General features: G+C 35.7%; 1 protein-coding gene and 1 long non-coding RNA gene across 2 annotated transcripts; one reads left to right on the top strand and one right to left on the bottom strand.

The window, feature by feature from the left end:
- The first annotated feature begins 1,077 nt into the window (after positions 1–1,077).
- LOC122012719 lies at positions 1,078–3,317 on the top strand. The gene is made up of 2 exons (XR_006120305.1): positions 1,078–1,486; positions 2,005–3,317. It is a non-coding gene; the product is annotated as an uncharacterized LOC122012719 (long non-coding RNA).
- Positions 3,318–4,538: 1,221 nt separating this feature from the next.
- On the bottom strand, positions 4,539–11,862 carry LOC122011783 (rab3 GTPase-activating protein catalytic subunit-like). Its single transcript, XM_042568164.1, has 13 exons — positions 11,576–11,862; positions 11,392–11,480; positions 10,238–10,338; positions 9,852–10,018; positions 9,561–9,736; positions 8,272–8,595; positions 8,118–8,182; positions 7,469–7,517; positions 7,197–7,344; positions 6,509–6,593; positions 6,363–6,432; positions 5,051–5,191; positions 4,539–4,975 (listed from the first exon to the last, which is right to left on the bottom strand). The coding sequence occupies exons 1-13, from the start codon at positions 11,703–11,705 to the stop codon at positions 4,712–4,714; spliced, it is 1,809 nt and encodes a 602-aa protein (XP_042424098.1). The 5' UTR covers positions 11,706–11,862; the 3' UTR covers positions 4,539–4,711.
- Positions 11,863–12,275: the final 413 nt, after the last annotated feature.

Raw genomic sequence — 12,275 nt, 5'->3', positions numbered from 1 at the left:
TGGATAATTTGATAATTAGAAGAATAATTCAGACTAAATTTATCAAGACATTTAAAGTACTTAGCAATTGTTCAGCTTCTCAGACTATTACACATTGCCATTGACTTGACTTTGAGGAGATAAATAACAAGTTCGCTTTCTGCAACAGTCAGCAATCATTGCGTCCATGGCTCCACCACGCTGCCAAAGTACCAAGAAGGGCCAGATTCCACAGTCGTCTCTCTCTTGTAGGACCCCTCCTCAATTTCTTTGGCCTTCGACTTACCAATATGATGCATACACTTTGACCTTTCTTCACTCTCACAGTTTCTCCAATTGAGCTTTAGAATCCAGCCAGCCAGCCAGCCGCCTTCCACATCAAAATCTAAACAAAGGGAACTCTGAATTCTCGACGGTAAAAGTTGAAATTTTGCTCAAGGAAACAGGAACAAATCCGTTGCTTTAGCAGAAGCTGATTTTCTGAAAGTGATTGCTCTTGAGCTCGGCGACAGAGAATTTAATGCGACACAACAACCCCATCATCACCTTTGACTCCCTGCGTTTATCCGGATTCCCAGCTAAACAGCAATGGATTAGTGTTTACTTATCTATGCTGTTTCACCATGACACAGCTCTTCGTCATTTGATGTCTTCCTTGTTCATTTAAGTAGAAGCTTCAATTGATTCTTACTGATTTCATGTGTACGTACTATATTTATCCACAGTCATTTCTACTTGCTAGCAACAAATTAATATACATTATTTGTTCACATCAAGACCTAACATTAAGAGATGGACTTTTCTTCCACTAAAAAAACTGCTATTTATTGCTGACGCAACTGCATTGTTTTCTAGCAAACCAAACATTTCCATTGAAAGCGTGACAAGGAAGACGTATTAAGTGTCAGCATTTAAGAGATACATCATGGATCTAAAAGATAAAGAGAAGATAGAAGATAAAAATGCATATCAAACAAACTCAGCAAGTATAATCATGCATTTTATTATGGCCCCCCATAAAATTCACTTTCTCACCCCTTTCCTTTCTTGTTACCCTTTTTGTAGCATTTGGGAGCCATATGACAAGAAAATGATCTGGAGAAGGAGAACAATTATAAAAGTGATTGCAGAGAGAAAGCTAACACAAAGGAAGATGCCTTTTCATTTGATGCGCAAATAATCAAGAATCAGGGTTTATGTAACTCTCCTTCTCATAGCTCATGTCCATCAACTCCAAAACCTCCTCCCGCCCTTCTGTGAGCCCTTTGCTTTATTGTGTGCCGTTCTCACTGTTAGCTTTGTTTCTGAATTGTCATCAAAGGGAAGGAGAAGAACTAAGTGCAGGTTATCATGGTGGAAGACGAGGCCAAATCAGTGCTTTGCTTGTGATGTGCACAGGAGGTATTGGCGTGTCTCAATCTGAAAACATGGTTGGATGCTGAAATAGCTGTGTAATTGGATTGAGCCGCGTCAATATCTCTTTTCCACTCAAGCACTTCAGCTCAAGGTACTTGTCTTGCTTCTTCTTCCACTCGCATCAAGTTTAATCTGTTCTTCTCAGTTGTTGGTTGACTTAGTTCTCTTTCTTTCTCCTTTCCATAATGGATACTTAGCACGTTGATCATTTGGAACTACAACTAAGTATACATTAAATAACAAATACAAACAAGAAAAATGTTATTTTAGAAAAGAAAAAATCTCAAATTGCCATCGATATGCATCTTCAGCGAGTAATGAAATCCATACTTTAAGGTTCTTATGCATGTGGGTCAGCAAAAGCAGATTCTTACACCCAGTTATTCCCAATTCTTTTCTGCAAGCTAGCTGGGAATTCCAGGGAATCACTGCATGCCGAAAGAAAATACTAATAAAAAATGAACAATTTGGAAGGGAATGAACTCTGCCTCATTTAGGGCACTATATTTTTTGGGCAACCAATAATTGTTCAAGGCCATTTCTATTTTTCTAGTCCTGTCTTCAGTTAAGTTATCGGATGAAAGAGCTTGTTAATGGTCATTGAAGCAGGGTGGTTCTGAAACATAGATAGTACAAGGACTTTGTGAGCTAAATTATTGGGGCAGCAGCTAAGATGCATTTTTACGCAGACAAGTTGGTGGCAAGTCCTTGGTTCTTCCTACCAAGCCAATATGCTTTCTGCCATGTCAAATCCGTAGAGAACAATTTGCTGTTTGTTAAGTGTTCATCAGTCAATGAGATGACAAAAATCTTCCTAGTTCAAGTGAAGGAATAGTAAGAATTTAATTAGCAAAAAGTTATCCCTTCAACTGTTGCATATAGTTGAAGTATTAGGAGTCGGATATGAAGTATTGCTTTCTATAATTTCTCTTGTTCTTCCGAACCCACTATAATCTCCCAGAAATATGGTTACAGTAGATCGTCATCTCTTTTCTTGAGAAAAAGTTATGACCAAACTACAGCTGAGGAATCTTAAGGCGTGATTCCTCAAGGTGTGAGTTTGAAATAGAATTTCATGCTACAGAAATGATTTCCACCAAGATGATAAAACGAGAATACGAATCACTGACCCAACAATACAAGATTACTGTTTGACAGCACGTGTTGAAAAATGGATACAGAAAAATTGCAGAGAATAAGCATCAGGCACCTGCAATGACAGTGGGTTGATCATCGTCGCAAACTGAAATAGCCCGTATGAACTCGATCTCGCAACCGCCGCAAACAGGGACGGAAACTTTGCTCGCGGACTGGGAAAAGTTCAAGAAGGTCTGCTTCAAGCCATCGAACACTGTGGTCTGTGCTGAATCCTTTGCTCGGGACTTGGAAAGATAAAAATTTGGGGACTATTGGTCGCCGATTCTGCCAGTCCCATCGGCGCTCTCGTCGGGAATTACAGAGAGTTCCACAGCTTTTGCTCCTTCCCTCACCACCTTCATTGCTCCAATACCTTCTTGCATGCAGACCTCTAGATGTACTCCACGAGCTCCGTGAGGGAGAGCGCAGGCGCAGTCTCCCCATTGACCTCGAGAATGATGTCGCCAGGAAGTAGTCCGTCGAGCGCGGCAGCGGATCGGGCGCGGACGTCGGGGACGAGAAGCTCGTGCAGCGACTCCTGAACAAGTAGCCCAGCGGCGGGCACCTGAACGAAGACGATCGGTTTCGCGAAGACGTGGTTAGAGGCGAGGCGACGCCAGCGGAGATTACGATGAGGCGGTTTTTGAGGAGGTCGCCGTCGTAAAATCCATGGCGGACAAATTAGTGATGTACGATATATGATAATTACTAATTAATCACTTGGGCCTTTAATTTTCTTAGAATTAGTCGTAAAGCCCAGTTAATTTTAGAATTTCTTCAAACCATTAAGAAATTCCAATTAATTAGTGATGTACGATATATGATTGGCTTTGATTAAGAAGCATTTAGAATGAATATCCTCGAACACTAGGGATGGCAATGGGTCGGGTTCGGGTCGGATTCTATATCCTCCGTACCCATATCCATCGGGTATAGGATATCCAATGGGTATGCCCATATCCATTAAAAGACCGGATATATTCTATACATGTAATTTTTCTTCTTTCTATCGAGCTATTATCATTCAACAAAAACATATTAAAATTGACATCCTATTAAAATATATATATATAATTAAAAAATAGATTAAACATCTATATAGTCTCCTACTAATATCAACAAAAAATAGTAAGTTGATTTTAGAAAAAGAAAATTTTCTTTAATATATGTATATATATTATCTAATCGGGTATTCGGGTCGGGTATCAGGTATTAATAGTCCCTCCATATCCTCCTCCATTCGGGTCGGATGTTGGATCCTCCATCGGGTTCGGGTGAAATTGCCATCCCTATCGAACACACATATGGGGTGAGTATTCGATTTTAATCGAACTGAATCGAATTAAACGAATCAAATCGATTTTTTTCAACTGATCTGAATCGATTTTTTGATAAAAATCAAATTGAATTTTCAATAAAATCGAACAAATCGAACCGAACAAATTGAATAAATCGAATTTTTCTAAAAATTTAATTTGACTTAATAAAAATTTGATTCGATCTAAAATTTATAGTATAAAAAATTAATTTAATTTAGAAAATCGATCTATTGATTTACCAAATAAAAAAATTTAAAATCGAATCCAAATTAAATTAACTGATTTTTTGAAAAAAAAATTAAATTTCCGAATAAATCAAATTGTATTTTTAAATTTAACCAAACTTTTATTCACCCCTATATATATATATATATATAAAATAAGTCAAAAAATTATACGGACATAATGAGTCAAATTAATGAGTCAGACATAATGAGTCACAAAATTATCATGTCGAGAAAATTATTATATGAAAATATTATTCAATGTGCTTATCTATTACTAATAATACTTTACAAATTAAAAGATAAATAAAAATGATAAAGACCATGAATTCAAATAAAAAACTAGAGTATTGAATAATCCTGGGGTATATATAGTGTTCTGATCGGAAAAATATCATATACAATTTACAAATGACAGTAATCATGGGAAAAAATGCTTGCATGCTTCGTTAATGTCAGAAGGTTGAAGAATCAAAACGCACTAACTTTTCATCTCAAGAATATCAGACATAAATAGCATGTACAAGTTTAATCATGGTCATTGGCTCATTGAACATCAAACAATGGGAATTGAGAAAGAACAAATGTGGAATTTTTCAAACATGCCCACTCTCGCACTCAGTCATTGGGTGGTTGTTAATTTAGTTTTTCAGACTTTTTGGAGAATAAAGATGTTCTTTTGTCAAAAAGGCTGGAAAGTACATGGCCCTGTTTCTCCTCTGATTTTTTATCATCCTTTGCAGTTCGTTTCCAAATTGGTTGTTTGTCCTTCCCAACAAAGTTTAGGTTCCCTACCTTGAAGAGTTTCTTTGATTCGCCAAGTGGAGTTTCATCAGGTTGTTCTATTGCTTTAGTGGTTTCTTCAGGTTTCAAGACTATGGCTTCTATCGTTCCATAAACCTACAAGGAAATAAACAGTGAACCAAAACGAAATCTTAGTAGTATTATCAAGAATGATAAGAAACGAGACCATACCTTGCAAATGTCATCCAACTTTTCATTCAAAAGACCGCTTTGGTAGATTGCAACTATGTAGTCTTTGCACTCGTTGTATTTTTTGTTTAAGGTGCCATCCTCTGGAACTACTGCTTCAGCTATCAGTAGACCAGCAGAAATCTAAACATTTACAAGCAATGACAATATCTGAAAACTCATATTAATGAAGAATGCCAAAGATTATCAAATTTAGGTTGAGGAATACAAATACAACCAGCATGTTTCAGAGAAGTGAGAATACACAAATAATCTTGCTCCAGGAACTAAAGAATTTGTTTCATTTATTGAAATTTATTGCCCTTATGAGACTATCGTGCTAAAGCTTTTTTTTTTTTTTTATCGAAATAACAATCTTCAGTGCAATTATCTCATCCACTTCCCTGAGCGTTTTAGGAAAATTTCACAACTTAAGTTACTAATTAGGTGTTCTTTGGGAGGAAATGGGATGAGACAAGGTTCTTGCATGATGCAGCTAGCTCAAAATAATGTAATACAAATTAAATTTAAGGCCCTTAGAATTGCACGACGTAATCAATAAAATTCCAGATGATTTGCCAAAAACTGCAGAAGCAAATACCTAAAAATGCATAATCTACTTTTGACATGTTAGGTTCATAAGAAAATATATTCTGCTGAATAATTTGTCTCATGGATGATAGTTATTCCTATGGTTCAAAGAAATTCTTTAAAATCAGACAAAAGAATTATTTCTAATCCAGCTTAGATATATACCTATCAGCGACTAATGTAATAGCTATTCCAACTTAGCAGATTTTTCATTTTCTAAATATATCTCGGAATCATCCACGTCCTTCCTAATCCAAACTACAAATTAAAAATAGGAATGAGAATGAAGTATGTCTTCCATTCCAGTAACCAAAAAAAGGAAAAATACAAGTTTCTATTTCATTCTACAAGAACAACTAATCTATTCGTGATTAACTGCATTCCATGAACCAAACAAGGTGTTAGAATCATATCCATGAGAAGATGCTCTAGTAGAAAACTAATACTAGTTAAGATCACATCATGATTTGCATGCTTATGGGTGCAGAATCTTGCTCCACCTGCTAGTACTTTATAATTAATAGTCCAGGAACAGCCCATCAAGACTAGTGCACCTATTCCATTAGGTAGTAGAACAGTACCCTTTTGTAACTAATCAACATGGCAGTACATAAAAAGTTGATATCGTGTCAAAAGCAACAATAATAATTAATAATCTTGCAAAATACATAAATATGCAACGTTAAATTCCTTTTGGAAGAAAAACTAAAAAGAAAATGCGTACCACACATACAGCAAGCTGCTCAAAGAGATCAGATGGTTGGATGCTCTCAAAGGAAGTTAAGATGCTTTCACTTCAAAAACAACACAATCAATCATTTTTCTTGAATGACAAAGTAAAAGACTGGTCATATAAATTCACCCACTTACACTGCTAAATCCTCATCGAACAATGGTGTTTGTTTGACAGCTGGTAATGCTTTTGCAGTTTCCCACAGTTCATGCCACAAATTATCTAAATTTGACCAAAAAAATCCATGGTGCAAGTCATCCAAAAATCACCATAGTAGAGAGCTAATGGAGAGGTTGACAAAAGAAATTGTCAAAAAAAAACAAATCGGTAACGACTGATTATTGACCTCAACCCTTGAAGAACAACCATAGCCAAGATGACTCAATTATGAACTAAGTTGCCTAGAAACAAGGTCCAATGTCAGATTATGACTTAAGAGGTCCACTAGATTGACTGGGCGTTCATAAAATTAGGAAATCATTAGCCAGTGAACATCAACAAGGTATCTGAAAGGATGATGAATTTTCACTACCTATGTTAGTAATCTAAAAATGTATCCCCAACTAAATGAAGTCAATTCATATGCTGGGCTTGGGTCAGTCCAATTTAAGAATCAATCGACTCAAGGTGGATTGTTATAGATAGATTGATTCCTTTCTGAATATCTATTAAAGCTTTTAGGATAAATGACTAAGAAGAATCTCTTGCTTCAAACATTGAAGAATGTACAGTTTGTCTACATTAGTTACCATCATGCGGAGGGCACAAGATATTTAGTAGCCACCTGTCTAATTATTACACCAGGGAGATATAGGCTGCGTTTACCTTTTTCCTGCATTCTTCTACTTAATTGACCATGTCGAGATGACCCTTCATCATCAAGTGAATTATCGAGCTGATTGTCCGTCTCCATCCAATCTGGCGGAGAGTACCATCTTATAAAGTCTTCTAGGATACACCCAGGGTTAGCAGCCTAATGAGGTGATATTTCTGGTGATTATACAACTTTGAAATTGCATAGCATTGCTACACAAATCAAGAAATAAGGAAAAGGAATAATAAACACTATAAAATACTGAATGAGACTTCGCACTTGCCTTAAATGCTTGCATGTCAGAGAGGAGTTGAGAGCAACCTGGCCCTAAACTGAGAAGCATTAAGAACAGGAGAGTAAATCAAATACAAATTATAAATTAAGAAAGATGCAAGTACCATTGGCATAGACAACAATGAATCATTTTCTATGAAACTAAGAAAAGTACCAGTCAATTCACATTTTATCTAAAATAAGAAAACCCAAGTTTACAACAATGTGATCTGCTGTTTCAAGGAGTTCAGTACCAAGAGAAAGGCCTTTTTAAGTGAAATTAGATGCAAAAACTTCACCATGTTCAACTTGGACATTACGGTGAAATTCAGAAAGTCCAAAAGGATCTATTTATTCTGATTCAGATGAAATGAAATAAATCCATGATAAAATGACAACTAAAAAAAAAGAAAAAGTCAAGCCAAAAAATAAATTCTCTCCCTTTGTACATTCACAATACAGTCATATTATACTCATACTTAGGGTGGTGAATTAATACTCTCCCTTGTCTGTGCGTAACTGAATAACAAAGAAGATTTTCTATCTAAAAAAAGAAGTAATTTTCCAATTTGACCAAACAATAAACCACCTAGACTGGAAACAGACAACAGCATATTAGCAATGCCATAAAATAAATTTGCCTACAAATAAATACTCACCTCCCAGTTCGCAGCACAAACTCCTCGGTTTCTTTTATAAGTTCTTCTGTTAGAACTGGCCCTTCCTGGATGTAATGACAGGCCAAGGATCACATTACGAGTGGTGTAAGAGAAAAACAGCCATTCAGTTAATTATGCACCTCCAAAACGTTACCTGTGTAATAGGAGAATATATAGGTTCGCCAGTTTCTAACATGGTAAGGTTTTCAGATGGTCCTGAAATTCCAAGCCTAAGAACATAATCTCCAGTACTGGTCCTTGCGAAACCTTTAGAAGTTGGAGATGAATCAATATGTTCGTGACTAGCCTTTGTCAATATAGAATGCAATGATTCTTCAGCAATACTTCGGCGCTGTTTCCTGGCAATGGAACAATTAATAACTTGAAACTGTTGATGCAGTAGGCAAGAATTCAAGTCAGGATCTGCATTTAATGGCATTCTAGGTATTGGCTGCCCATCAGACCATAATTTCCTCAGCTGCAGAAATAACAAGAAATAAGAAACAGTTACAGCAAGTAATAAAGTATTAAATAATATTAGTATTTTGAATAGATTGTGCATTTGACGTTCTTTGTTAAGGAGTTCTGGTATCATTTAGAATGATAAATTCACAGATTTAAGTAGAGATATGCTCGCATTATTGTAAAATTCACAGAATTTCACACAATAGCTTATGACATTTACTGTAACCACAAGTATCCAAGCCTTTTAGCAAATTCTAGAACGACCTATCTAATATGTACATGAAGAGGGTAGTGAAGGGAATTACTTGAAAGGCTGGCAAAACATAAATAAATAACAGCATTCATCCAAACTATTGTGTGCTTGCGAATGGAATTTAATTAACAACAGATTCAGAAAGGATTTACAACAGTAGCAAGCTTTTGGAGTTTAGCAAATGAAAAAAAAAAACACATCTTTCATCAAAGAACTCATGAATAATATATTAAATGTTACTGGCGTAGATATGAGATAATGAAATTCAATAAGAATAAAATGGGGAAAGGACCATGAATTGATCAGTAATGAGAACAATCAAAAATGACTTGAGTAATGTGAAAGGATGGAAAGGTCTCTAATTAATTATCTTTAGACATTACATAGAACATACACAACATTATTTCACCCAAAAAATGAATGTCATGGAATCTAGAAAAAGTCAAGCTTAGTAAGACATATTGTTGTTTCACAAACATGTGTGTGCATAAACCAAAGCTTCAACTTTCTTAAAAAATATCATCAATCTCATCAAGAACAATGCAAACATTACCAATTGAAATATCTTTCTGTAAATAAAATGGATAAATGAGATTGGCTATTTGAGGTTTGAAGAAATACATCCTAAAAACATAAGATCATGCGATCAACTTTGCAATTGTCAGATAATGTTCAAAGTAAAAACAGAAACCTTTCCTCAACAAGAAACAAATCCAATTACTTACTTCAGCTATGACACTACACCAAAATGATGCCATCTTCTGTAATGATTTAAAGCCTCCAATAATCACAGACAATTCAACAACAAAGCTTCCTGGCGGTGCACCATGAAGATCCTTTAACAACGTAGTCGGAGTAAGGTCAGATCCACATACACCTTTCCATGGCAAATATTGTTCCTCTGGAAGTATCTTGTTGACAATTGCAATCAAAGTGAATATTTAGTTGAATGAGAAAAATTTATAGTTGACATGAGGATCAAAAAATTGACGCAAAAATTAGTTACATGATTTTACCTGATTTAAAAAGACGGCATATGGAAGAATTGATTTCATTATCTTCCTTATCGCGGAGAACTAGAGACTTTACTGCTGAAAAACTCAAGCCATTCTTTTCCTTGGTATTTGAGGGCTCTACAGCTGATGACAAAAGGCTATTTACAGAGTTGAAGTGCTTTGAGCTCCTATAAAAGTTAAATGCATTTAGATGTAATGATTGATGATAAGAGAAAGCAGAGAATTGAAAGCATGATGCTTTTATGTAAAAATACTGTGCATATAGTTTTGTTCACACATCTACAAAAGCTAAAATTATATAGCTGTTAATGTACGAAAATCAAAAGAGGTAATTGTACTCTATGCATACAGTTCCAACATGTAACACATTTTGTGAATAAACTTACTCAATTGCCAGAGCTAGTTGTTTAATTACAGAAGATGAAGGAATTGCCTTCTTTAGAGGTTTTGCACTGTCTACTTTCTTGGACGAGCTTTTTTCCATAACCTGAAAAAGTGCTGATTAGTTCTGTAAAATCGTTATGCATCACAATTTACAGATTTGATAGGAGAACTTGTAGAAAAGGCCATCCACAGAACTAACTACTGTGGAAAAAATACTCGATCCTGAAAGATGCGTCTTACACTAATTCCAGCTACCAAGGCAATTCCAAAAATAAACAAGCAACAAGCGAAACTAGTCCAAGAGATGCCAATCTGGCCTTCTAGCAAAAATATCTCCTTTGTTTGTTTGTTTGTTTGTTTATTTACTTACTTTTCAATGATTTATTTGCATGCTTGAAGTCCACAAAGTAAAAATTCCATTAATATTTTTCCAGTCGATCTTTTGATTGATTAACATCCAATGCTACTTCAAGGTAATATTGCAACCTCTCTTTCTTTCTAGAACAGTATATGATGATATTACAAAAATCACAAGAAAAAGACAAGATTCTCAATTTGTTTGCTTGCAGAATCAGTTGTTATCCCTAAAATGGATTTTATCCATCATTTGGAGTTCTATAAAAATCTATCCGAGGCTATTCTCCATGGCTATATTATTAGTAATCAGATTCATTTATATCATCTTTTTATTCATTGATCAGAGTGTTTTAATTGGTCTCTTAAAAATATCAAACTAAATGTGCAAGGCTTGTAGCAATTGTTATACAGGGACTGTAATGCAGACATCTTTACACCTAAAATGAAGAATTGCTTCCATGATCCAAATCCTTGTAACTAAATCATAAATACCAAAGCCTTTACGCTGAGAAATGATGTTCGACTCCGATAGCCAACCACTATTTTCTACTTTATGGAGCGGCACAGCTCCACTTTGCGTACTACCATGTAGCTGAAGAAGTGATTATACAATAGAGTCAAGAAAGACAGTTGAGCAAATGGCTATAACTAGAACAGGATATAAAACAGACATATTTGCTCAGTAGCACGGATATTACTGTAGTCTATAGCTTGTGTTCACGAATAGCAAGCAAATCTTATGGTACATAATCTGGGTGAAAAAACAAAAAAGACAATCATATTCACCCATATAACTTACCTCCGTTGGCAATCTGCTGCAATCATCGTCCGCATCTATGTCTCGATCCGTGGATCTCCTCGTCCCTCTTTGGGACTGCACGTCGATGTCTGCAACAGGTCAAATCAGATTCGAAGCGGGAAGGAATATATACACCATCTGCCTAGTTATAAATCAAAGCGGAAGAAAAGGAGGGGTATGAAACCTCGATCGATCTTAAGGTCGGCTTTGATGTCAGTGAGGACCTTCTCGGCCCTAACCGCGGCGGATTGAAGCGCCGTTTTGGCCCTGGTGACGAGAGAGAGGGAATACAGCGACGGCTGCGGCGGATCCATTCGGTCGATCGCCGGCGGATGATGGTGAGGGGTCAAGGACGAACTAAGAAGTTGAACTCAGAAAAGAAGGAAAACGAAATGCATTTTTTCTGGAAAAACAAAAACCATGAGGGAGGAGAAGACAAGTCACAAAATTAGAATTATTTGGAAAGTGCCTCCGAATGGTTACCTAGGATAAATCAGCGTATATTTATAAATCCATTCTCATCTACCCGGGAGTCATAGCGTTGGACATCTTGGTGGGAACCGCAGGGCTTCCACAAAATTAAAGGGGTGCGTCAATGAGTATAAAAGGGAGTACAGAAGGACAAAATGTTAAGGAAATGAGAAGATTTGTGAAGAAATTTCTTTCGTTTGAAAATAAGTGAACCATTGAAATAAGTAAAGAAATAATTGTAACAAAATTGGGATAAAATTCACCATCCTTCCTCTAATAATTCCTTTTATTTATTATTATTATTATTATTCAATGAGATATGTAAGTTATGCAACCTTTGTTTTATTTTACGAAAAAAATAATCATATTTGTTTCTATATATATATATATATATATAAATTTTTTTTTCACAT

The sequence above is a fragment of the Zingiber officinale genome, chromosome 8A (genome assembly GCF_018446385.1).
Source record: "Zingiber officinale cultivar Zhangliang chromosome 8A, Zo_v1.1, whole genome shotgun sequence".
Lineage (NCBI taxonomy): Eukaryota > Viridiplantae > Streptophyta > Magnoliopsida > Zingiberales > Zingiberaceae > Zingiber > Zingiber officinale.
The sequence above is the reverse complement of the archived record's forward strand: the minus strand, read 5'-3'. Positions and strand labels throughout refer to the sequence as shown.